The sequence below is a fragment of the Callithrix jacchus genome, chromosome 3 (assembly GCF_049354715.1).
Source record: "Callithrix jacchus isolate 240 chromosome 3, calJac240_pri, whole genome shotgun sequence".
NCBI lineage: Eukaryota > Metazoa > Chordata > Mammalia > Primates > Cebidae > Callithrix > Callithrix jacchus.
In genome coordinates, this window is record NC_133504.1 from 123,781,970 (window position 1) to 123,809,897 (window position 27,928).

A 27,928-nucleotide genomic window follows, 5' to 3' on the forward strand; every position below is an offset into this window, starting at 1 on the left:
CTCAGTCCGTTTCTTTCTTTCCTCCTACCTTTTTACACACACTTTGTAAATTGTAAATTTTTAATATTTACTTTCAGTTCTTTTTAATACATGAAATAAGATAATATAGATAAAATACCTAAACTTTTATAGTATTTCTTTTTTACTATACTCTGTTCAATGTGTTTTCCATATATTTGTCATAACTCCAGATGTAACTAGTATATTAAATCATCTGTTAGCTAATCCTAATTATAATTTTATGAGTTAGCGTCTACTATTATCCCCATTTTATGAATGAAGAAACTGAGGTGAAGAGAGCTTATATAGTTTTTCCAAGGTTCATGTATTGTAAATGGTAGCACCAAAAAACCCAAGCTTGGTAGCAGTGGAGTCCCTGCTTTTATTTTCTCTCCTATTTTAGAAGTGATACATAGTACTTCTCCTTAAGACATAAATATTTCATGATATTTATAGTTAACTATATCTTTTACAGTTATCTTAGTTTTTATAATTTTGTTACGTGGTCTCTTTTTAGTCAGTATCTTCATTCTTTATTTGAACAAGACAAGAATTTAGCACATTCTGCTTTCTAAATTCTCCCTCCAATCTTCCTTATTATTGTTGTCTAGTGTTTAAGTTTCACATTGCTAGTTTGTAAATGTTGTCACAAATTAATTTTAACTTCTACTCAATATTTATTTTGGGTACTTTACAAACACATATCTCTGACTTCCTTGCTCATCATCGATACTTGCATGGTACTTTTTTTCTCCTAGGTTCTTGTTTCATCTTGCTGAAATATATTCACTGGAAGTCCTTTCGGTATGGTTTAGAGGTGATATGGTTTGGCTCTGTCTCCCTACCCAAATCTCGTGTTGAATTGTAATTCCCAATGTTGAGGCCTCCCCAGCCATGCCTTTTGTACAGCCTGTGGAATTGTGAGTTGATTAAATCTCTTTTCTTTATAAGTTACCCAGTTTCAGGTAATTCTTTATAGCAGTGTGAGAATGAACCAGGATAAGGGATATTAAATTCTTAGTCTCTTGTAGATACAGAATATTATAATCTCTACAATCTTCAACTTAGACTTTGCTGGGAAGGACAATAGGAGTTTATAAGCCCAAAGTATGAGCTTAATGGGGGAAACTTGGAAAAAAATTAGAAGACAATTACAATTAGACTTTGGAAAGGTAAACTTCTGATTAAACCATAGATTATATAGATAAGAGAAAGTAAGCAAACTTTAACTGGTGAATGACTATAAAATTACATTAAATTTATAGTGTGTGGGTTTGTTTGTTTTCTTAGGTTCCCACTGTGTCACCAGGCTAGGGTGCAGTGGTGCAATTACAGGTCACTGCAGCCTCAACATCCTGGGCTCAAGCCATCCCCCAACTCAGCCTCTCCAGTAGCTGGGACCACAGGCACATGCCACCATACTCAGCTAATTTATTTAAAACAAATTTTTAGAGAATGAGTTCTCCTTATGTTGCCCAGCTGGTCCGAAATTCATGGCTTCAAATGACCCTCCTACCTCAGCCTCCTAAAGAGCTGGAGTTACAGACCTCACCCATTGTGCTAAGCCTTTGTTTGTTTTTTATATTATCATCATAAAGTTGAGTTTCTCTTTACATATGTTTTCTAAGAAGAATAAAATGATTTATAAATTTGCTTGATTTATAATCCTGAGTCCCCAAATGTTTTTTAAAAGAACTATATTTGTTAAAGTATTTGTCCTAGAAAACTGTTAAACTAGTAAATTTTTTCTGTCATCGAAAAAAATGTGAAATTAACTCATTATATAGACTGTGGTTGAATTCTCGTAACTTCAATTACACATAAGTGATTTGAGTTCCCTTGTTAGAAATAGCAAGCTCCTTTGTGGCTGCAGCTGAATGTCTATTTTTTTGTTCTTACTATTGAAGGTGGTAGAATTCTATATTTACAGGGATTTTCCCTGAGCATTTTGAATACTTTATTCCATTGTATTTACTCTGGCATCTACTTTCACTGATGAAAAATCTACTACCATTATAATTAACTGATTTTCTTTTTATTTGTGTGGCTTTAAAATTTTTAAACTAAGTTTTAAGCCTATGAGTACATCTTCAATTTAGAGATTTATATCCTGCTTTTACTCTGAAGTTCTCAGCCATTATTGCTTAGATATTTCCTTTACCTAGTCTTTCCTTCTGGAACCCACGTTGGGCTTTTCTTTTTCTTTTTTGGAATTTTTCATGCTTTATTTCTCTCTACTCTGTGATATAATTTCTCTCTACTCTGTGATGTATTCTAGCTGATTTCTTCAGATCATCTTCCATATTTCTAATCTTCTCTTTAGCTGTGCCTACTGTAGTACCTATGCTACTTACAGGATATGTTTTTAAATCCTGAAGATGGTATTTTTCAACTGTGGGATTTTTACTCATCTATTTTATCCATGTAATGCTCTTATCTTATGGGATGATTCCTTTCTTGTCTCTTTGAACATTTTAAGCTACACTTTTTAAAAGGCCAGTTCAATCATAATTTCTCTAATTGCTTAGGTATGCATTCCACACTTATTGGGTCTATGGACACTCTCTCCTTTGAAATTTTTTGTGTGTTTTATAATTTTTATTCATGAAGTCAACTTAAGTTGGAAATATGTTGTCTGGGAGGTCATCACATATCATTTTCCATAGAACTTCTCCATAAGACTATGCATAACTCTGCTTAGGTGCAGTGAGGTCCACTAGTTTTGAATCTTTCTTCTATTTTACACTGTATTTCTCAGCTTGGAATTCCTATGCCATATGAGTAATGTAATTTTAAGCCCCTGCTTCTTATTGGTATATAGTCAAGTTCTGGTTTTTGGAGTTGACTGTTGCTACCCGTAGCCTGGGCAATTTTTTCCCATTTACTGAAATCTTTTGACTGTCTGGTGCAGATTTTCTGGTCTTTGATCATAAATAGAATAGAAATTTCCTAGCTCAGGGCTCCATCTTCTCATGAGATCATAACCATCCTAAGGCATCTTAAGGCTAATAATGCCCTAAGGCATCTATCTGATACAATTCCAACCACAGTTCCTTTTCCCACATGATGGCTTCAACTTTAGTGCTATGACTCTAGAATCATTCTCGTTTTGACACATAGAGATTTCTATTTCTGTCTTTTTAATTCAGTCACGTAGCAGCAACTTCTGACATTCAAATAGTTTTCCAGGTTAAAATGTTTGCAGAAAAATGTTAAAACTATGATGATATCAAAGACCATAGAAAAAGAACTTTACACAATTATCTTATGAACTCCAATGATGGCATCAGCTTCAATTGCTCTAACTAAAAACAAAATGTAGCAAATCTTTAATACATCATCTTGTGACAGAGTTGTTTGTAATAAATGAATATTCCTGCTGAAGTGATATTGTTGAAGTTCAAGCTGTCTCACTTTGTACTCCAAGGTTTTCAATAGAACTGATATTTAAATAGCCATCTGTAATTTTGAATAGATTCTGTTTGAATCACATAATAGGCAGTGAACAGCAAATTATCAAAATGAGTTTGCTGAAGAGAAAGGAAGGATAGCACTTTACTAGCCAGCACAGAAACAAGAATTGGCACTGACATTTCAGAACATTTTCAGACATATCCTAACAGATAACTTTTTCTTTGTCATACATTTTGGTGATAGTGACTCTAATCCCATTATTATGTTTGTGTAGCAGTCTCTCATTAATAAAAACTTGCATAAAGAGCTTTACATGGATGACACACAGGAAAAGCCATGACACATAACTTTAGCTGCAATAATTTTTTTGTGCTTCCTGTTTTATTCGTGCTGCTCTTCAACAAGCTGTAACACATTTCCTACGTAAGTATGGAGTCAAAAAAATTTTATGACTAAATTTTACATCAGGATTCTATCAACGTACTTTGAATAGGATGTTTTGAAAGCAATCTGTTAGAAAATCTCTGATGCTCAATATTTCAGATTTTTTCACATCTTTTGAAAACATAATGTTTTAAAAATGGCCAAGATAGGAGCAATAGTATCCTTGGAAAGAAAATTATTATTTTGTTTGCTTTTCATTTCTACCATCAAAGATCTTCGACAGGGTGTGCCTACGACTAATTGGGATAGAAAAGATATACAGTATTATTGAAAATATAGATTCCTAGGCACTGCTTACTGGAATTCTGATTTTATTTATTTCTGTTAAAGCCCAGAAATCTTTATTTTAATAAACAGCAACTGCACGATTACTTTTCACATTAAATATTGAGAGCCATTGATACGAGGCTGTATAAAAAGAGCCATTGATACGAGGCTGTATGAAAGTGCAAGACAGTCAACACACCAATTAAGGTATTCAGAGTATGCAGATCTCTATGGAGGCTCGGTCATTCCTTTGATTATTTCAAGGCCACAGTCATTTGTAGGACAATCAATACTTAGAATTCAATGAAGAGTTTTATCCTTGCTACACATAGTGAAGGCAAGTGGCATTTATCAAATGTCATCTGGCCAGAGGCAGCGGCTCGCACCTCTAATCCCAGCACTTCGTGAGGCCAAGAAGGGAGAATCACATGAGGCCCGGCGTTCAAGACCAGCATGGGCAACATAGGGGGGCATCATACCTACAGAAAATTTAAAAAGTTACCAGGCATGGTGACACATGCCTGTGGTCCCAGTTACACTGGAGGTTGAGGTGGGAGAATTAATGCATGAACTCAAGAGGTGGAGTCTGCAGTGAACTATGATTGTGATGCTGCACTCCAGTATGGGTAACAGTGCAAGATTCTGTCTCAAAACAAAAAGTGTGTGAGTGTGTGTATACACATTTTATGAGATATATGTATATATAGATATCTACACACACATAACTTCATACATTATATATATACATATATATATATGTCATGCAGTTTGAAATTTATAAACTGGATCTATAGAATCTAATTAAGAAAAGTACAGGAATGTGGGCAGTTTTTCAAGGAGAGATGGTAACATAGAGGTGATTAAAACATGAATGAATTTAAAGAGTTTAGGACTAATGAGGGATTTTATTTTAAATTAACCCTAAAATATCTAATGAGAATTGCTTACAATTTTTTCATAAATTGGCTAAGAAATACAAATTACTAGAATTTGTAATTGAAGTAATCTGGTTACCAGTATATAATTGGTAGAAATAATCCTAAAATAAATAGCCAAAACTACCCACAGTTAAATTCATCATTTACAAAACTATTCCCATCAGTTGACTGAGCATTGTCTTAATAATATTATGTGTTTTAGCCAACTTTCAAACATAATTTTAAAATAAGCCATAGATTTACTGTCACTTTTTAGTTTAATTTCTTACTTTTTTTGTTGTGATGCAAATTTTTAATTATTGTTGTTCATATAGAAAATAATTATTCAAGTTTTGATTTGAAGACTGAGGAGTACCTATGTACTTCTATACCAGCGTTGAAGTACAGGTTTTCAAAATCTTATTTTATTACATCTTAATTTATTCTTATTTATTACAGATTTGTCTGAAACAGAAAATTCAAACTACTATAATTTTTATTTGCTTATTTTAACATTTATGCCAATCCATTGGACACATTGAGAAAATTATCAAGCAAAATCTTTGAAGTAGGGGCTTAGAGTCTAATTGCAATGCACAGTAGCTTTGATGTAGGCTATCCCATCAGAAACCTTTGTGCCATAAATTTTACCTATACATGTAAATACTGTATCATTTTCTCAATCAATTCCAAGGATGCCAAAAACTCACTTGTCTGCTTTAAAATCTGATTCAATTGTTTTACATAAAACAGTTAACAAATTTAGGTCATCACAGACACCATCCTTATAAAAAAGGCAAATTTAATAACTACGTAAAAGGCAATAACTAAATTTATTGGCTCCCATTCAATTTTAAGGTTAAACAAATTTAGGTTAAACTCAATCTTCCAATCATTCATTTAATACTCAAATGAGAGTTTTACAAAGTCACCTTCTTCAGCTTTGTTTGAGTTTGTGGTCATATGATCAATGTGGGGTCTTATAAAATATTCTCCTGTTAGATCCACTTTGCTATCCAAGGTGCTTCTGACATTGACTTTGATGGAGGCTTTAAGCCATTTTTAGTTTGATGCTCTAATTGGATTCTCCATTTTACCTAGTTACTTCGCTTTTGAAGTTGCGAAATACACATTAATTCCTTCAAAATGTGCCTGGTAGCTTTTAAATACACAGTGAAACTAATGATTTTTATGAATTTATCTCTTGGAAATTTCTCACTAAAGAAAGATCAAGATTTTGGGTCAGTTGCTTCACAGCAATAAACTGATCATTAATTAATCATGTCACTATTTTTTAAAATTTATAAATCTGCTGTAGCTTGCCACTACTGGATCACCGATTGTTAAAAGCCTGCCTTAACTGCTTAATTTTCAAATTCAGTGCAGTAATGGGCAATTACTATTTTTCAACATGCCTCATGATTTCAAGTTTTTTCTGAATTTTTCTCATTGTAAATACTCTGTATAAGATTATGAACCAAATTTCTTCCTTTAAGTAAGTTAAGAATGATGTTTTAGAAAAACAGAATTTTCAGTTTATTTGTTATCTAAAGACTTATTGCAGAACACTGGAACTCTTTTTGCTACATATCTAACAAGCAAAGTAAAAAAAATATATATATATATTTGTTATTTACATAAGCCTGGAAGATGGTGAAATTGATTTATGGGAGCCAGTGGTGTCATGTAATCAAAAATTTAAAATTGGTACTAATTTAGAGGATTACAAACAAATGTTTGAAAAAAATTAGCTGTCAAGGACTCATGGATGTATCTAGAAAGCATACTTTATAAACAGTATAACCATCTGGGTTACTAATTGCAATGTTAGTATCCATATCCTCTCAATGTGAAAAAAGGGCCATGTTTTTTGTTAATCATTGTATGTGCAAATATTTTAGTCTTTGAGTTTTTTATTTAAAAAAATTAGTTGGGTTTGTATGTATATAAATAAATATATACATACATATATATACAGTCTTGCATTTTTGCTCCTTAGAAGTTCTTTAATATGTATATACCCACATGTATTTAATATATATTTAATACATTTATTATATATAAATATATATTTTATATTTATATTAATATATAGTTTAATATTTATATATAATTATAATATATAATATATAGTTAATATATATTATAATATAATTTATATATACTATAATATATATAATAGGTATGTTATATATACTATTATATATAAATGTCATCAAACATATTATATATATTATGTATTAAATATTATGAATATATAAAATATAATATATAATATGTAGTATTTAATATGTATGTGTCTATATAATATATATTAATATACAATATATATTAATATAGACACACATACATATTAACTGTATATATATTTGTATATGTATAATAGGGAATATATAAATAAATATATATTAATATATGTTATATTATATATATTATATAACAGCAAAATTGGTGTGGTTTTTAAAAGAAGCATGGATGCTGGGAAGGCACAAACATAAACAAAAAGCTCCTAATTTTTACAACATGCAAATACAAACCACTGGAAGATAAATCAATTCTAGTCAGGTTTAAGGAGCAGCTGAAGGTATGTTCACCTATTAGAAGCTCTCTACTTCTTCAGCAGATGGAATTTGGTTTGCCTAAAGCACCAATTCGCAGATGCACCTGTTTGCTCAGCCTACCTAGACAGACATCAACCCTGACAGTAATGTGTATTAGGCTCAAATTGGGGACTCTCATTCACACCTGTATATACCAAGTTTGACTTTCTTCTTTCTTATGGTTTTCCTTTGTTTAATGGTTCCTTTTTAAAATCAAATATTTCATCAATTCTTAAGCAATTTCTTGCTGTAAGATCTGCGGTTTGGGCTAACATATGGCCTAATATAGACTGCCGAGAGAAGCAAAACTTTTTGTTGCACAACATTTAAACACTTGAATAAAAGTAACAGTTTGCTCAGAGAGTAAAATAGACGGGAATAAGTCCTGTGGAAAGGAAGAAGAATTGAAACTATTCCTATTAGTACTGTAAGTTGATAATGTTAGGATAAAAACCATCTTTGAATGTTAGTTGATTTAAGAAGAAAAATATAGTCATGAAGGTTTCTATTCATTTATAGTTTGACAAAGAAAAGAACAAATAACGTGATAAGAGCTTGAATCTGCAATAATATGGGGCTTTGAAATTTTGTCCTTGACACTTGTTAAATGTAGGTGGAGAAATGAAGGTTATGATAACCCCCAGGTCCCAAGGTCTTGGGCGCCTAGTATCAGAATATTTCAAATGTTTAATAATTACGATGAAGGTTTAAGCTGAGATACAAGGGTTGTGATAATTTCAAGGTACAGTCAGTTCTGTTTTAAGGCATGTTTTGAAAGTGTGAGTTTATTCCAACATAAAGACCAATTTGTACATAACAGGAACTTTGTGTTTGCTTAGGTATAATTTCATCTGTGAGAAATGCTAGATAATGAGGAAAACTGTTGAGCAGAGCAGCATAGGAGAGCACAAACATGCATGCGATTCTCAAATATCTACCAGCGACCATGGCTTATGTTTGAGTTCTAAACTACACTCAACCACATCTGCTGTTATAACTTTCCACCCAATTTTAAAAAACCCTCCTCCATCACTTCACAATAACTCACAAGCTAAACCCTGCTAACCCTCACTTCCACAAGCAAGTCTTTTTAAAGACAGCGTACCATGTTTATTGTACTATTTATGTATATTTTAACCACCTAAAATGTGTAAAACTGTGTTACCATTTTTAGGGTTATTTTCTGTTTGTTTTTAATATGTTACTGATGAAATTTTTTGAGTATTGTTTCTCTAACCCCTGTTTTTGAATGAGTCCTGTGGGATATCCTGTTCAATTTTTTAGTGTAATGATTTTTAGGAGCATATGTCATCTTGTAACAAAACTTACCTTATTGAGTGTCAATAAGAGTTTCAATGGGAGTTTTAAATACTTTATAATTATAATAAGTAATATTTATTGAATGAGTGCTATGTTCTATGAATTTTACCTGTATTAGTTATCTGATTTAATGTAATCCTAAAATGATCCTGTGGGTGTGATTATTTTCCCTGTTTTATAATGGAGACAACTATGATTCAGAGAGATAAATAACTTATTCTCAAACACAATGCTAATAAACAGTTGGAATTTAAAACCCAGCTCTCTGAGAATGCAGATTCCACTTCAAACAACACTGGGCAAACTCAGCCATGGCCAAACTGTGCTAAGAGCAGCAGGACTTGTATTCAGAGAGACCAGCAGCCATGTGCTCACCTGCCTGTCACTAATTAAGACCATAAAGCCTGGGAACTGGACAGTCTTGCAGTCAAATCCAGGTTCCACTGCTTACTGGGTGCATATCACTGAACAATGACTTAAATTTTCTACATTTCGATGTCCTAATCTGAAAAATGGAATTCAATTATAGTAAAATAGCTAACATTCATTGAGCACTTATTATTAACCTCAAAACAATCTATGATATAAATATTGTCCCACTTCTACAAATGAAAAAACTTGGGCTTCAAAAGTGAAAAAAAAAAAAAACTTGATTAAAGTAGCACAGGTAACAGGAGTGAAGCTGGATTTAAACTTGTCTGTTAAACTCCAGACACTTGTCTTCTTAACCACTGTACAACACAATCCCCAATAAGACCGTTCTCCTGGCTGACTCTGAGACTTGAGGGAGAAACTATCTGTAAATTACTTTGTGATGTGCCGAGTCTATGATATGAATTTAATAAATGAAGTCCATTATTATTACCATTAGAACTTAGCCAAGAACATAAGTAATTATAATACAAGGAAGAATGTAAGTATTTGAAAAATACAAAAAAAGAAAAAAGATGTCAAGAAAATTCAAAAGAAGAAGAAATGACATTTGTAAAGAAAACCCTTCTTCAAGGAGGGGACAGCATTTAAAAAAAAAAAATGATCTTGACAGACAGAGATGAGGGAGGGTAATACATGCGGCAGGATCAGTGGAGACTATAAAACACAGAGAGGGATTCTGTGGCCCATTTGCAGAGCATAAAGCAGCTGTTGGCCACAGCTGATGACATGCATAGGGCGAGTGGGGATGAGAAAGGCAGACCGCTGGAGCCTCCCTGGAGGCTCCATACTGCAGGCTTCATACTGCAGGCTGAGCCATCCTATACTAAACGTAGTGCACAACGAGGAAGTAGTGTCAGTTCTTGAGCTGGGAGGCAATATAAGCAAGCTTGTGCAGTGAAAAGACAGATCTGGCAAGGATTATAGCAGAGAGTGACTGAAGGTGTGGGCAGGGCAATGCCTGAGTCACCAGACGCCACCCATGCCGGCTTCTAGGTGAATGTGGGTTTTCCTAATAAGCACATTCCTGGGCAACTCTTTGAACTGAGTCCTTTATGGTTTCTGAGGTTTGCAGTACAACGGGGCCCTCTATAGGCAGCTTGATGATTAGACTTAGGGAAACTGACGTGAGGAAAGATTAAAATTAAACCAAAGAAGCAAGTTTGCAGACTTAAAGGCCCTTAGGACCCTGTACTGGCAGCCTAAGCATCAGCAGCAGTTGAGTATTAAGGAATGCTCCTTCTAACCAAAGTTACAGAAGATATAGAGCACTGACCTAAAGAAAATAGGACCAGAGCTCTGTATCTTTTATTTTTCAAAAAAGCTGGATTTTTACAAATAGTAAAACAGGTTGGCTTTAAAATGTGGGCTTAATTTAAAACAAACATCTTGAAAGCCAAAGGAAATATGTCTGTGGACTGGATCTGCTTATAGTTCTCACATTTCCAATGTACAACTTCCAACCAGGAAGGGAATGTGGAGGTCATCTTTAGAGTCTAAATTTTCCACTTAACAGATAAGGATATCGCATACAAAGGATCCCAGTAAAGTTCAAATCACACAGCTGGACTAGCATACAGGTCATTTAATGACAAACTATTGCACAGATTAAAAAAAAATGTTATTTTGCAATTTTTTTCCTAAGCTGAACCACCACTACTTGCTGCTTTTCTGCAAGGTGCATGTGGGGCTGAGGTAGAATTGAGGATACTGTGGAGAGAAGGGGGTTGATAAGATTTTACTGTAGACATGAAAAACACTTGGATTCCTCATTCCTCATCTCATAAACAACCTGAGTCAGGTATGTCTCCATTAAGCTAAGAAATATTGGGAAATAGCCTGTAGCCAAGGGTTACAGGCTGGATTAGATTATTTCCAATATTCTCTAGGAATATTGGGTACAGGCTAGAGTAGAATGTTCTCACTATTCCAAGAGTGCACTCTAAGAGAATACTCCTCATTTCAGTCATGAGGATAAGCCAGCGTTCCTTTACAGTGTACAGTCTCTCCCTAGATGTGCACTCAACTGTCAGCAGGCACTTTACATTGATCTGACTCCACCCTGAGGATGTTATACATATGTTAATAATGTGCAGATGACAGCAGAGTATTTTTGTGATTGATCCATGACAAAGATTATTATTTTGTATATTTTAAGAAAAGAACTTTGTTCAATTGCATACTAATCACTTGGGCACATCTTTAAGTTCACCAAGAAATTAACCCCCCAACTCTAATTTTTTCATAAAATATTGGGAAGCATTATCATATAGAACTTAGATGTTAGATGAAGATCTCTGACATCAGATGCATCTGGTTGAGACTCAGGCCCTGTGATCTTGAACAAGTGATTGCCTTCTCTAAGCCTCAATTACACACAAGTATGGATTAATTAAAATAATTCAATTAATGCTTCAAACATTGTAAGTGCTCATAAATGGTTACTGAATTACATTATTGCTTCAACTTGATTTGTTAAGGAACTTAACATCGAATCAATATTTTAGTGTGATTTAAAAGATGTAGAGAAGCCTTTTTTCAGAAAGATGTGAAGCCTAATTAATACCATCTTAAACATCAGTAACACTGCTTGTTTGACAGCTGGTTGACTGTGGACTTAACCAAATTTTACTCTGGTTGACTTATGCCCCAATAATATCTGAGACATAAAAATGACAAAGAAAGGCATGAGGTATTTAGATGAGATTTGACTGAACAATTCAGTTCTCCTACTTACCATATAATCACATTTCCAATCTTTATGAGCTGTTTCTTTGGAAGCTGTGGGTGTTGCCAACAATCTGGAACATCCATCACATTTAGTTTTGGAAGAAAAATAAAATAAATGATGGGACACATGAATGCACATGGATATTCTCAAGCAGTCTAACCTTAAAATTCTTGGACAATTAACTGCTTAAACTCTGAGCTGGGTGGACATTGATTGATTGAATAATTAATAAAAATAAAATAATTAATAAAAATGAAGAACTTAGAAGGGACATTTCTGAATGTGCTACAGAATAGGTCTGAGCCAAAGGTTTGGTCAAAAATGTGGGCTCACCCAGATTAGCAGTGCTAGACACTGACAAATTAGGTTTCAACATTTATAGTTCATCCTGGCAGCTGCTCATGTCCTGATGTCATGCAGCCACGATGTAATCGAGAAGAGTGATGTTTTGCAATAGAGGGATTTTGGTAACCCCTCCCATGAGTATGCATTTAGGATATCAATATTTTTATCACTTCACAGAAAGCATGTTACATTTTGTAATGCAGAGCCATTAAATGGCTTCTGCATGGTCCTCTGCATAGATAAGTTGTCCTCATGTTTAACATCAAAAGCTTAAATTGCTGATGTTTGTCTTGTTATTTTCTTATGACTTTTTTCTCAATTAAATATAATGAATGCAAATCTTGACATCACCAAAATGAACATGTTAAAATTAAAGGATTGTTTTGTATTATGCCATGAAAGACTAAAAGATGACCTATGTTATAATTTCATCCTGTTCAAACTTTATGAAAACACAGCTATACAAAAAGCTACTTTCAGGAAAGAGGATACAATGACAAGTAATTTTACTTTTTTGCAAATTTACTGGCTCCAGAATGGTTGAGATTATATTGTGTGCCCCCTCCTCATTATACTCTGAAATGCTAAATAATAAAGCACTCATTAATATTGATGACGAAGGATGTGTTCTCAAATAATTGAAGGATAGACAAAGGGAGGAGACAAAATGGGGAATGAAAAAAATCGATGAACCCCTTGGCTAGTGTAATGTAGTTAAAGATGCCAGAAACATGTTGGCATTTGTTTGCTAAATGATCAACCCCGACTTAATGATACATTGGTTGATAGCTGAAAGTGTAGTTCTGAAGGACAAACTTTACCAGTAGGCTCTTTTCATGGTCTTCTTGCATATAGAAAAAAAAAAAGATGTAAAAATTTGCAAATATCACATTCTTACACATTTTCCTACCCTAGTTCTCCTTATATACTTAAATATTGCCAGATGTGGCTCTAGCTTTGTAGGAATATCAGAGATTTCTTCCCATGAAATTAATGGTGGGAATTACAGGATCACAAGATTGTTGAAATATTAGGGTCAGGCACGGTGATTCACGCCTGTAATCCCAGCACTTTGGGAGGCCGAGACAAGCAGATCACAAGGTCAAGAGATCAAGACCATCCTGGACACCATGGTAAAACCTTGAATCTACTAAAAATACGAAAATTAACTGGGCATGGTGGTGTGCACCTGTAATCCCAGCTACTCGGGAGGCTGAGGCAGGAGAATCGCTTGAACCCAGAAGGCAGAGGTTGCACTGAGCTGAGATTGTGCCACTGCACTCCAGCCTGGTGACAGAGCGAGACTCTATCTCAATTTTAAACAGAAAGAGAGAAAAGAAATATCATAAACAGATGATTATCGTAAGCCACATTCAGTTTCTCTACAATCTCACAGGGTGGGCTTCATGTTGTTAGTAAGTACTATTCTATTGGTGAAAAAAGTTGAATCTCTGTGAGAATTTGTTTTAGTTAACATTTAGATTTTGCAACTTGAGGATTTTAATTCTCTTCCTGATGTTCTAATTTTAATTACATTGTGTTTATAATTTACACATGTAGACAACAAATATTTTAAATTTTTAAGGTTATCACCCCTCCAGACTCTAGCATTAATTTCTTTTTCCTTGTGTCAGGAGGCAGTTCTTAATTTATTATAGGCAATGCTGTACTGTTTCTTCCCATACTCTCCCCAGCTCTTTTACATTTTTTTGAAATACTCAGGAAGAGAATCGCTTTCTAGGTGTGGTCTGTCACTGGAGTCACTGGGAGGAAACTTCATTGCCCCACTCCTTGGTATGATGTAAGCTTTGGGTACTGTGTGAAAACATTCAGAAAGTGCTGACTGCAATCCATTTGCATTAAATTTCTTCTGAAGGAAAAACAAAACAAGTTAAATACCTTCTACTCAAAGGAAAGTAGAATTTAAAGTTTGGTTTAGGAATGAATAAAAAACTATAATTTAATGTAAATGAAAGGCTTGTTGCTGGACTGCCATTGCAAAAATAGTCAAGTTTGATCCTCTTTTCACCACTCATGATCAAAAACGTCTTGCTTATCTGCATCATAAATGGAAAAAAAAAGAATCCATTGTTTTAGATTGAAGCTTAAAAAATGACAGCTATTATTACTCTTTAATATTTTATATTTCCTTTAACAATAAATTATTATTTTACAAACTAAAATATACACCTAAGATAATATCTAGTGGTGTGTTTCAGGGTTAGAGGTGGGGTTGAGGTCCATCTCAACATGCTGATGTTGAGGATTTCACTGGCCCTACAGATTTGGAAAAGCATTTTCTTCTTTTTATTGTCAAGTTTTAGAGCTACAAGGGCCTTGTTGAAAATGAAACCAAAGCCCAAATAAATCAAGCAAACTGCATAAGACTGTTCAAATTAAATGGCAGAAATATAACTAAGAGGAAGGATACTGATTTTTCTTTCTTTTTATTTCTGAGTTTCACTCTTGTCACCCAGGTTGGAGAGCAGGGGTGCCATCTTGGGTCACTGCAACCTCTGCCTCTCAGGTTCAAGAGATTTTCCTGAGTCAGCCTCCCAAGTAGTTGGGATTACAGGCCAGTGCCACCACACCCAGCGAATTTTTGCATTTAGAAGAGACAGGGTCCTGACCTCAGGTGATCCATCTGCCTCGGCCTCCCAAAGTGCTAGGAGTACCGACGTGAGCCACCACACCCAGCCTGGACATTGATTCTTAGTTATTTCAACTGTGACTCCATTTTTTCCTCTCCCTCTATGTGCAAATTTGTTAACAAGTGTTCAAAAATGATAAAGTTTTCACGTGCTGTGGGCTGGTGAAAAACTTCTATGTCCTGTTCTTCAGTTTCTACTGTAAACTTGTATTCAGGCCAATTGTAGACTTGTATTCAGTAGGAGACTTCAAGGATTTCTATCCAAATGAATGGTTACCAGGTAATTCCACAGATAACTGGAGGAAGGATGAACAAAAGCATTATGGACCAATGAGTCCAACACAAAGTTTTATAATCTATGTAGAAATGGAGATGCTTTGCCTACTCCAGACTTGATATTCAGAGAGCGTCAGTCTTCAGAAACTCTTTAGCTTATTCTGTATTTCACATATAAAGGCTGTATGTTTGTTACAAGCTGTTTATGATTTGTATTTGCCTTGGACATTCCATTCTCTTTTCAGTGGCTTAGATTTAAGACACGTGTTTGGTTCACCGGAGGTACCTTAACACTGATTTCATTCTAAAAGCTGACATCACATTCTTTTAGCCACCATGAAAACAACAAGTTTGGGATAAGGTTCATTGAGCAAATAGAAGGCCCATCAAGGTGGTAAAAAACGCTGGGTAGTAAGAACATGAAGAATCCAAATGAGGCATTGCTTTGGCTTGCTGCAAAGTTGATTATTAGTCCCATGAAAATTCACACCTGACACAGTCAGGAGCATGAAACTCAGTCTTTCTGTTGTTAGAATAGTAACCACACAACAACAACAAAAGAGTGAAACTATGAACTTGACTTCTGCCACTGTAGCTTGTTCACTTGGCTTCCATCACTCCTTCATGATGGGAAAGTCTACAGACCAACGCTGAATTTTATCACTCATTTCATTGTGATCCCAACTTTTATTATGTTCAAGTGTAGTCAGCTTGACAAGTTTTGTTGTTTCATCTGAAAACTTTAATTTTGGGCCCACTGATCTCTGCAGATGCCTTGATGAAAATTCTTTATAAAGGCCTCACAGTGGTTGTCTCCCTCCAGAACAGACATTGTAGGGTGATTTCAATTTTAGACACCTGAAACAGAGCATTGGTTACCATATGAATTTGACTGTGGTTCATACAGGCATTGAAGCTTATACATAAATACAACCTACAGCAGTTGCTCTTGGTGTCCCACCCAGATCCCTTCACCCATCGGTAAACCCATCCCTCAGCAGCTATGGGCATTAACAGGCTCACGACAGCAGTCTTCTTCCAAGGTCTGCCCATGGCTAACAGAGTGCATTGCCAGGAGATTCCTGGGAGATTACAAGTCCCTGTTCCTTACCCCACATGAACCCATGATTGAATAATATGGGATACTGAAATCAGATGCCTCATCTCCTTAGGAGAGGTCTACACTGCTATTCACATTCTAGATCTCTCTGTGGAATCAGGCCAGGGCTACACTTCAGTTAAAGCCACATCTTTGCTTAGCTTCTTCTTGTGCCCCATCTGCCTTCCTTACTTTATTACAGGTTTTACCTTAGAGTACTCCGTCAACCAATCACAAGCACAGCAATCTCCATCTGAAGGCTCTGCTTCTAGGAAATCTGACCTCAGACAGCTACCTTAGTAATGTGGAAAAGTCTTACCTCCTCCTCCCCCTCACTATTATTATTATTTTTAGGTCTCTTAGGCAAATCTACAATGATATAATACAGATTGGATTCTCTCTAAGATGCATATGTTAAGCAAAACAAACTTTTATAATTTTGACAGGTAGTTTTAGTCTTTTAAAAATGATAACTTATTAGAGTGCAGCAAGAAAAATAATGTGTTTGTATTTTTGTGTTAGGATATCTCACTTTGTTTCTTGACTTTACCCTAGTTACATGGATTTGAGGAAAAATTACTCATGTGGAAAAACAAGAAATAAGAATGAATACATAAATAATTTATAATTATTTGTAGGTCAAGTTTATCTTCTTAGGTTTTTAGCAGGAGACTCTACATTCTGAAGATAACCCCAGTTGATGTCTGCGAAGAAATGGCCAATGACTATCACACATTTTTATTCAGTTTTTACTTGTTTCTTGATTTTATTTCCCTCAACAAAATATTTACTCAGTGTCTGTTGTGTGCTAAGCACAGTGTAAGGCACTGAATATATGATTTTGAACAAGACATATTTAGTCCCTACTTTCTTGGGGCCTGCTCTCCTCCTCATTTATAATTTTGATGTGGGCAGACAGAGATTGGATGAAGGGAGACTGTAAGTTTAAACTCTCCTTTTACAACTGAAGGTAAATTTTACCACTCATCTGGGTTTATATATTACATAGAAACATGCCAGATTTATAGCTCTTTTTTAATTAAAAAATTTACATGTCAATGCCTGGCACATCACAGGGGCTGAATAAATATTTGTCAAATGAATGTACATGAAGTGACTTAACGTTTTGTCTTGTTCATACCTCTTTCTTATATAGCAGTAAAAAACAGCAAGAAAGCCACTTAATAGTAATCCAACGCCGATCCCAATTGCAATGCATTTTTCATAAGAATCCATAGCATATGAAGTTAAAGTCAAGTGCTCACACCGTTCTCCAGTATAACCAGTAAAACACCTATAAAAAAGTTTAATTTTAAAACCTATAATGATAGAAATACAAATAAATACCCTGTTTCAATAAACTTTAAAAAATAAATGGAAATAAGGAATTTAAATTAAAGAGGCAAACACCAAATGTTAAAGGCAATGATGCAGCTATGAATTTTTCAGCAATCCTTAAGGCCCCATATTTTCCCTTCATTGGTAGAGGGAAAAGGTAGTATACTTGCATAATTTATTCTAGAAAAATCATTAGCCTATTCTTCCATAGGACAATACTGAGCAAATCAATGATCTTAAAAATATTATCTTAGTTGCTCTAGAACTTCGTATTCCGGAAATGTTTTCGCGTTAGTTTGCTTCATATCATCCTGAAAATGACCCCAAAACTTAAAATCACTTTTGCATGTTGTTAAAAATGCAGATTCTGATTCAGTAGTTCTGGGGTAGAGCATAGATTTTGCATTTCTAACAAGCACTAGGGTTCAAGAGATGCTGCTAATCTGGAAACCATGTTTCTGGTTAATGAGGATTAAATAGTTTAGACGAAAGACTCCTTAGATATTCAAATATGAAGAGGCCTGTCAAGTTATGTTCAGATTATGCACCCTTTTTACTAATGAGAGAAAAAAGTGTGGAAATGTACTATGTGAAGCAACAGAGGCATAAACTCATCTCCTGTCTCTAGGACTTGGAAATTTCTTTGCATTTACCTGCAGATAGCTTTCTCTAGCTCATGGTGGAATGCACAAGCACCGTTGATGCAGTAGCTGTTATGATCTTTCAGGCAAGAGTGTGAGAGCTTCAAAACTATGGGTCCTTCTATGTTGTCAGCTAAGAAAAGGAGATATAATATTAACAAATGAAGTGTGTCGTACTTTTATGGTAAATTTTTTATACATATGTAAATAAATTTTTAATTTTAAGGATATTTGAGGGGTGCTGTGTCCTTTAAACTATTGATTCTCTTAGCAGATTGTATTCACAAGGGTTGGGTCAATATCATCTAGTCATATTAATTAGGGGATGGAGGTGGATTGATGATTGTTTCATTTATTAAAAGCAACATAGTAAGATAGAAAGGCGACAAATTCACCAAAAGGTGGCAGCACTGGTTCTAGTCCTAGGTTGTTTTGAGCACTTCTTCCCAGATTTGTGTCTGAATGCAAGTTAATATAGATCTTGGCTGGGCTCAGTGGCTCACGCTTGTAGACCCAGCACTTTGGGAGGCCGAGGTGGGCAGATCACGAGGTCAAGAGATCAAGACCAGCCTGGCCAACATGGTGAAACCCTGTCTCTACTAAAAAATACAAAAATTAGCTGGGCATGATGGTGCATGCCCATAGTCCCAGCTACTCGAGAGAGGGAGGCAGGAGAATTGCTTGAACCTGGGAGGCAGAGGTTGCAGTGAGCCGAGATCGCACCACTGCACTCCAGCCTGGGTGACAAGAGTGAAACTACATCTCAAAAATATGTGTGTGTGTGTGTGTGTGTGTGTGTGTGTATGATCTCATATTTCTATTTTCCCCCTTTACACCTGAGAAGTCAGCACTTGGGAAGATTTGAATTTACAACTGTGACATAATAAACAGGATTATTATTCCTGATTCTCTGATGTACAAAAGACATACCTATGCCATTGTTGGTGTTTATGCAATGGAAACGAGCCTTGGGTAAAATTGCATAATTGAATCCTTTGGGGTATACTTTATTGATTCTTAAATTTTTCTCAAACAGAATTAATGCCATTTTATTTGTCGTTTTTAGAAAAAAATATATTTCCTCATCATAATGATAAAGCTATACTGTATTTGCCTTGCTAACATTAAGAGAATCTTACTTGTTTATAAGAAAAAAAAAAAAAAAACAGTTTGAAAAGGCATTCTTTTTTTTTATATTAAAAATACTAAATATGTAGATGTTAAGATTACAAACAAGATATGTTGTGTTACTTTATTTTGGTTGAGAACACACATTACCTTAAAATTCACATTCATTTTGTTGAATGTGATGATAGAATGTACCATTTTAATAATTATCAGGCAGTGAGAATTTTTCATTATAAACTGTGCTGGGTGCTTTCTATTTCAAGACTGAACAAGTTCGATTAAGCCCTAAACAGAATTTGCTAGAAAAATGTGAGAATTAAGCCATTTCTAAAGAAAAGGTATACCAGAGAGACTATCTTTCCCCTAAGAAAGAGAAGATTAATAATAATTTTATAAAAATTTTTCTAAGATACTAGATTGAGATTTTTAAGTTAAATAAAAAGCAAAAGGAAAAATTAAAGTTATCCATCAAGAAAGCAAAGGAAAAATAATATAAATGATATACAGTTGTGTTTCTGTATTCATAGGTTCCACATCCACAACCTCATATGGAAAATTTTGAAAAAATGCATGTGTACTTAACATGTACAGACGTATTTTCTTGTCATTATTCCCTAAACAATGCAGTAAAAGAACTATTTATATAGTGTTTACAATGCTTAGGCATAACTAATCAAGAGATGATTTAAAGTACATAGGTCTGTGTCTGTAGGTTATACACAAATATTACACTATTTTATATAAGGGATTTGAGCATCTGTGGATTTTGGTACCCTTTGGGCAGGAGGAGGAGGTCTTACAACTAATGCCTTATGGAAAATGAAGGATGACTGTATTGACTTCCTTTTTTCCATTGTTATTACTTGTAACTCAAAAAATTTTACTTGTGGTTTACCATTAAGAAAGAAAAATAAGCCGGGCGCGGTGGCTCAAGCCTGTAATCCCAGCACTTTGGGAGGCCGAGGTGGGTGGATCACGAGGTGAAGAGATCGAGACCATCCTGGTCAACATGGTGAAACTCCGTCTCTACTAAAAACACACACACACACAAAAAAAATTAGCTTGGCATGGTGGCACATGCCTGTAACCCCAGCTACTCAGGAGGCTGAGGCAGGAGAATTGCCTGAACCCAGGAGGCGGAGATTGCGGTGAGCCGAGATCGCACCAATGCACTCCAGCCTGCGTAACAAGAGCAAACTCCGTCTCAAAAAAAAAAAAAAGAAAAAGAAAGAAAAATAGTATTGAGTATGGCATTATGAAGTTAGTCATTGAGAGAAACCTAGCTTCTTTAATTTTCTGCAGTGTAATATATATATATATATATATATATATATATATATATTTTTTTTTTTTTTTTGAGATTCAGTCTCGCTCTGTCACCCAGGATGGAGTGCAATGGCCCAATCTCAGCTCACTGCAACCTCCACCTCCTGGGTTCAAGCAATTCTCCTTCATTAGCTTCCTAAGTAGCTGGGACTACAAGTGTGCACCACCACACCCAGTTAATTTTTGTATTTTTAGTACAGACGGGGCTTTCCCATTTGGCCAGGCTGGTCTCAAACTCCTGACCTCAGATGATCTGCTCATCTTGGCCTCCCAAAGTACTGGAATTACAGGCATGAGCCACTATGCCATGCCAGTATATTATATTCTAATACGATGTTTTCTCTTTGTTTAAAGGCTTAGAAGACAAGTAGTTGGCTATAAGTTATTCTAAAACCCACATTGATTTCATTGGGCAAATCGACAGATATTCAAAAAATCAAATGGGTAAAATATTTTGAGACAATCACTTAAAGTTCTGAATTATTGGGGAAAGGAAGAACACTGAGATATGACAATCTTCGTTTATTTGCCTGATATTGTTTCCCCTGCCCTAAATCACATTCCCAGCCTCCACATAGTGATCAGGATGCGATTTGCCTAACAATCATAATAACTCAGTCACAGGTCATGGTAAGCAACAAGCTTTCCAAGTTTCACCTCTAAGAGTTTAAATAGATTTGAAAAGGAACACTGATGCTCAAGAGCATCCAGAAGCCACTGTGATAATAATAAAATACAAAAGAAACTATAGCATCACTATCAACAACAAAAATTGGGTACAACTGGTTGGGATATATAGCATACGCTAAAATAATAACAAAAGCCCCAAAGCAAACAGGAGAAAAGATCATTCCAAAGATAAGGGAAAGTGCTTTTCATCTTGTAGCCATCATGTCTTTGGCAGCAAAGCTTATAATCACAGATCAAAATATAATGTCGTTCATCAAGAATGCCAAAATAAGGACAAACTGTCTCTGAGCACACGGGGGTTACTGGGAACCAAGCAGAAATGAAGCAGAAAATGTGGCCTGTTTCATTTTCAGGACAGTAACTGAAAACAGCTTTTGCCTCATTTGCTTCACTTCCTCCTTTTAAAAGGCAATTATTTTCTGGCACATTTATCTGTCACTTCAATTTAACAGCATCCTGCTAAAAGAGTTGATTATCTAATATTATGATACATATTAAAAAATGAGCAGTATTGCTTTTATCTTCCAATTTTTAGAAAAGTCTTGTGATATACAAAAATGGGAGGAAAATACCTTCTGTTTTGTTAACTGTCCAGTTACCTTGCTGGGCTGTGATTGGAGGTGTTACAGTCACGGCTGCGTCTTCCGTCAGTGCTGTCATTGCTGTATTAAGGGGGCAAAAGCATCTTTAACAGAGAGCCTCCTTCCATGTACAAGCAACAGATGGAAAATATTCTTATTCTGTTAATTCCTATTTCTATTTTGCTTTTAATTTATTACAGTTGAAATCCATAACGTGACTAGGGCAATATCTTTACAGTATCTCATCCATTCCATTGACTATATTAGGATTATAGCCAACAAAAACACAATTTTTAAGACTGTTAATACATTTACATACTAATTCAAAACTAAGAACACTATAGTATAGTAGCTAAATGTATCAACTATTCTTCAATTGCATAAAACAAACATTCTGGAGGTCTCAAAAAAGAGGTGTCAAAATATATCAGGAGAGGAACATACAGAACATGAAAAACTAAATCCACAGATTCTTTGCTCTGATCTTTATCATAAAGCAAAACTGTTAGAAGCCAACTTCTCTCTAATGTAGAGAAAATAAATCCTATTCACATTTTACAGTGATATAAAGTTAACAAAAGGAAATTACCTACCATTGAACAAAAGATAGACTGATATTGGAACTCCCAAAGCCATTTCCTGTAGTTGCTTAACTTTCTTTCTCTTATCCTTCCAGAATGACGGGTGGAAGGTTTTTATTGAGCTCTCTGAGTCTTTGCTGCATTTATATTTCATGAAGCGTCATCTGGCAGTTCTTACCAATCAAAAAACTATGTACTTCTGGCAGCAGCAGAAAGCCTCTGGGCATTCACACACTTGTTTAGGATGCCTGTTTTATCTAGCAACGTGATCAAGTTTTCTTTTGAAACCCTGGTTTCCTGTTACCTGTGGGCATAATCATGTATGTAAAAGTACTTAAAACAACAACAAACTGTGATTTCAGGAAAGGTGTCCATTGGTGTGAAGAGAAATACACCAGCTCAAATGATGCTAGCAACCTATACAGGAGTCCAACAAACATAACTGCAAATTAGGAAGCAGCATAACCTGTTTCTAAAAGAAATGTCCCTGAAACTATGGATGGTTACACCACCTTTCATTACAGACTATGAGTTCCATTTCAAATCAAGATCATGTGCTAATTTAGTTTCAGAGAACAGTTAAATTTGTGAAAACGCAGAGGTTTCATACTCCTTTTTAGTGTTTGCTTCTGAGTTTTACTATGACAAGTGTTATAAATAAAATTATGTTCAATAGTACATTTACCTTTTTGCCATCCTGCTATTTAACATTTTTCTGAGTAAACAAAATGGGCTACCATATTTCAGGAACAACAGTGCTTACATCTGCATCCCAATGATTAAGCTACAGAGAATCAGCAAAGTACCAACATAATAAAACAGTAATAATCATAATATTAAAATTCTCCATTAAAAGAAAATTAAGATGACATTTAGTTTGGATACATCTAATGAAGAGAAAGTTTTTTAAGTTAATAAAACATCCAAATTTTTTTTAATGTTCATCTAGTTGTAATTATTAAAGTGGCACTTTAAAGACCAAAACATGTAATTACACCTACTATATTTTACAACTACAGACATTTTCACTTGCCCGAAATTACTATAAATAATTTATAAATATATCTTCCTGAGGCATGGAGTCTTTCTGCCTGGAATTTCAATTGCTTATATTTTCTTGAAACTTGAAACCTCAAAACCCTAAAAACGTATTCAAGCCAAGATAGGTCATCTTTTGCATCATGTCCACTCAGCAAATTAGATTTACCAGAAAGGAGCCCTTTAAGTATTTGAATACAAATGTGGTGTTAGAAATCACACAAGAACCAACTTGTTGAACTCATTATAATTGGGCAATCACTTACCACAGGAGTCATCATTTTAAAGTTAAAATAATAATAGTACTTGACTCACTTTAAATGTGCCTACATTTTGCATTTCTACTTTTGTGGGTTTTTAAAAACTGTTCATTACTAAGTCAATTTCTGGACAATACATTTCCCAGGCAAATAACATTTGAATTATAAGTTGAACAATCTCCTTTGTACCATTACTGAGAATTTAAGAAGAAATCATTTACAAAAGATTAAATAAAGCATCACAATTCTTTTTGTAGTTTCTGGAGGGAGATGTTAGAACTCATATTAAATACTCATTTCTAAGACTGAGACATCAAAGTACAAAGATCATCTTTGTAAAAACTCCTAAGTGTAACTAGGGCAGTCCTTTGCACTTTACAGGTTTCCCTACACATCTCAATTCTTTCTTCGGGAACCTTGGCCCAAACAAATCCAGGGCCTAACATCTAGTAAATAATGAATCTGTCTTCAGTGAATAAGGAAATAATTAACAGGCATTATTTCTGTTCTCACATGACAAATGACAAATTTTTTGAGGCTCGAAATAATTAAGTGATTTGCCAAAGAGTCCTGCTTAGAGTCAGGACTTGAATCCTGGCCAGGTGTGGTGGCTCATATCTGTAATCTCAGCACTTTCGGAAGCTGAGGTGGGAGGATTGCTTGAGCCCAGAAGTTTGAGACCAGCCTGGGCAGCAGAGAAAGACCCTGACTCTACAAAATATAAATTAGCTGGACATGGTGGTCTGAGTTACTTGAGAGGCAGAGGCAGGAGGATCACTAGAGCCTGGGAGGTCAAGGCTGCAATAAGCCATGATCACACCACTGCACCCTGGCCTGGGCTACAGACCCTGTCTCAAATAAAACAACAAAACAAAACAAAAGCAAAAAAAAAAAAAGACTTCAATTCTATATTTTCAGATTCCAAATCATACGCTGTTTTCATTTCCCTGGTTGTGTCCTCTTGTAGTTGTTGTACTGATCACAAAAGGATTCCCTTAATTATCACCTAAAATCAAGCTTTAAATAAATTACCTTTATTATTATAAAAACAAGATATTTAATAAACTGTGATTTTTCACTCACATCTGGGCTGCAGCCTTTCTGGTAAATTGGCCCACTTCATACAGAAACCTCCCTTCCACTTTAGCTTATGGTTTATACCAGAAAGTAACTCTAAGTCCTCAAACATGTTCCCTTTCCTCTGGGGCCCATACTCATGGCTCCCACTTACAATCTTTACAGGAAAGTCCACTCCCTTCACATCTTCAATCCTCTTGCCCAAAAGTCCTTTCTCCAAATCCTAAAGAATGGGGAAGATGGATACTGTAAGGTGGCTTGTCTGATAGCTTTATTCATTCTTAATATGCATTAAATCAGGTTAGGGTGGGAAAGAAGAAGAAAGTGAGAGGCTAAGAGCTCCACTATTAATTTTCCCTCATGCCACTTTTCTAGTCTTTTTAATTTACTTATCTCTCTCTTCTAGAAGTTTGTTCTGGAAGAGAGAATCTCTGACAGTTTACTCTTACCTTACCTTTCTGTTTTTCCTTGCTGTTTCACTAACTCAGCCACAATTTATTGCTAGCCATTGGCAGGGAATGGTGATCAGTGCATTGATTATCTCTCTAAGTTTATCCTGTCACTTTCACAGATTCAGTTGCATTTGTTCATTAAATATTGAATGACTACTATATCCATGACACTGGGCTGGGTGAGATGATGTTTGTAAGACAAACAGATAAATCATGCATGGATTCTGACTTCAGGGAACTAAAGGGATCCAGACAAAGTACATACCTAACTACAGTACTGGGCAGGGAGTGATAATTGCCATGAATGTGTGCATAAAGGGCTCTGAGAGCTAAGGGCTGACATTTTTCATGGACAAGTTTCATTTGAAGTGAATCTTAAATAACAAGTAGGATTTAGACACATATTGATAAGAGAAAAGACTTGGAGGTGGGATCCGAGGGAAGGCAGAGTGGAGTAGTAAAAAGAGTGGCTTCTGACTCAATCACCCCACAGAACTTGCTGTGAATTCAAATTCCACCTTTTCTATTCTATCCGTTTGGCCGTGGCTGAGGCTTTTTAATAACCAGGAGGGTCAATAATTTTCTCATCTGTCAAAAGGAGATTGTCAATAATGAGGAAAGACCAAAAAAAAAAAAAAAAGAAGGCACTTTGGGAGGCCAAGTAGGGAGGATCGCTTGAGCCCAGGAGTTCAAGACCAGTTTAGGCAGTATAGTGGGACCCCTCTTTACAAAAAATTAAAAACTTAGCTGGGCATGATGGCACTGGCCTGCAGTCCCGGTTACTCCAGAGGCTGAGGGAGGACTGCTTGAGCCTCGGAGGTGGAGGCTGCAGTGAGTGGTGATCACATCACTGTACTCCAGCCTGGGAAACAGAGCGAGACCCTATATGAAAAAAAAAATTGGAAAACAAAAGAGGAAAGTATTTAGCACACGATAGGTGCTCAGTTAAGGACAGTTGTTACTATTGAGCAAGTGTAGAAAGACACAGAGTGTGTATAATGGTTACAAAAAAGGCCAGGAATTTAGTGTGTCAATATATGCTGATGAGTCGTAAATTCTTATCACTAATCATGAATTCTTATCCTCTTTCTAGACTGATATCACTTTGGAATTCTTATGTATTATGTCATCACCTCAAACTTAACGTTTTAAACTGAACATATCTCTCCTTCAAAGTCAGCTCCCTTTTACAATTTCCTTATGTTAGTCAATGATAACATCTTCTGACCTCGTTAACTTACTAAATACTGCCAAATTCTGATGTATCCACGCCTCTAGTGTATTTTTGCACACTTATCCAGCTGTACCATCCTCCAAAACAAATCTTTCATTTTTGTCTAATTGCAACCCTTGCTTTCATCCACATATGCTAAGCTCATTCTTATTTCTGTAACTTTATGACATTCTTTTTTTTTTTTTTTTTTTTTTTGAGACAGGGTTTCGCTCTTGTTACCCAGGCTGGAGTGCAATGGCGCGATCTTGGCTCACCGCAATCTCCGCCTCCTGGGTTCAGGCAATTCTCCTGCCTCAGCCTCCCGAGCAGCTGGGATTACAGGCACGCACCACCGTGCCCAGCTAATTTTTTTGTAATTTTAGTAGAGACGGGGTTTCACCATGTTGACCAAGATGGTCTCGATCTGTTGACCTCGTGATCCACTCGCCTCGGCCTCCCAAAGTGCTGGGATTACAGGCTTGAGCCACCGCGCCCGGCCTATGACATTCTTTAGTGTGCTATTTACATATACGTTACAGATACAGATATAGTAGGGGAAGAAAACCATCTCTAAGCTCCTCCAGGTCAACATGTCTGTCTTTTAAGGACCCCCAAATACCTGTAAAGTTATGGTCCCGATAAACTGACTTTACCTTCTAACGTGTTGATAAAAGCTCCCTCCTTCACCAAACCTTAGTCAGACTCCTCTGAGCTCTCTCCCTGACCAGGTCTTGACCTAGACCCATCAAGCCCAGTTTTAGCAAAGAATACTGCTAAGTCAGTTTATGGAGAGTCCCCCATGCATGCTACTTAATCTAAGTTCTGATCCCATGCCTTTGAAAGCTAAGTCTTTGGCCTGCTGTTATCAAGCATCCTGACAAGCCAGTTTAGTGAATATCCCCTACCTTGAATATCTAAAGTTCCTCTTAGTAATTTTCCACCCCTAGCTCTGCTCATTGGCTATATATCCCTAGCTGTCTATGTTGCATTCAGAGTTAGTTCAGTCTCTTTCATCCATTGCAATAGTCTTAACACCTTGACTGTTTTAAAGAAGTATTAGAGTAATTTTTCTTCTACAGTGTTTTAATTAGTTTCTGGGAAGTCTGAA

General features: G+C 35.5%; 2 protein-coding genes across 5 annotated transcripts in view; both read right to left on the minus strand.

Annotated features, from left to right (window-relative positions):
- Window positions 1–13,077: 13,077 nt before the first annotated feature.
- Window positions 13,078–22,899, minus strand: EPGN (epithelial mitogen). 2 transcript variants are annotated; one of them, XM_008993186.5, is made up of 5 exons: window positions 22,793–22,899; window positions 22,218–22,280; window positions 18,487–18,607; window positions 17,637–17,789; window positions 13,078–16,254 (listed from the first exon to the last, which is right to left on the minus strand). In XM_008993186.5, exons 1-5 carry the CDS (start codon window positions 22,833–22,835, stop codon window positions 16,197–16,199), a joined length of 438 nt encoding a protein of 145 aa, XP_008991434.2. In that variant the 5' UTR covers window positions 22,836–22,899; the 3' UTR covers window positions 13,078–16,196. The 2 variants fall into 2 exon arrangements, with proteins under 2 accessions (XP_008991434.2, XP_002745773.3); XM_002745727.6 differs by having other exon boundaries at window positions 22,191–22,280.
- Window positions 22,900–22,940: 41 nt separating this feature from the next.
- Window positions 22,941–27,928, minus strand: part of MTHFD2L (methylenetetrahydrofolate dehydrogenase (NADP+ dependent) 2 like) — a 162,619-nt gene continuing 157,631 nt past the window's right edge. The window contains exons 8-9 of one of the 3 annotated variants that reach the window (XM_035293561.3): window positions 25,310–25,378; window positions 22,941–23,084 (exon numbers count right to left, since the gene is read on the minus strand). In XM_035293561.3, the coding sequence (XP_035149452.3) occupies window positions 25,344–25,378 (35 nt within the window). In that variant the 3' untranslated portion in view covers window positions 22,941–23,084; window positions 25,310–25,343. Of the gene's footprint in view, window positions 23,085–25,309; window positions 25,379–26,350; window positions 26,490–27,928 lie in introns of those variants that run through there. The other 2 variants (XR_004740880.3, XR_008480183.2) reach the window with 2 other exon arrangements.

Excerpts from the sequence above, each read along its gene's own strand:
- EPGN (XM_002745727.6), bottom strand. The coding sequence starts at position 22,835 with ATGGCTTTGGGAGTTCCAATATCAGTCTATCTTTTGTTCAATG. Across the intron at positions 22,281-22,792 it reads AGTCTATCTTTTGTTCAATG|CAATGACAGCACTGACGGAA; the intron begins GTAGGTAATTTC and ends CCCTTAATACAG. Across the intron at positions 18,608-22,190 it reads GACAGTTAACAAAACAGAAG|CTGACAACATAGAAGGACCC; the intron begins GTATTTTCCTCC and ends TCCTTTTCTTAG.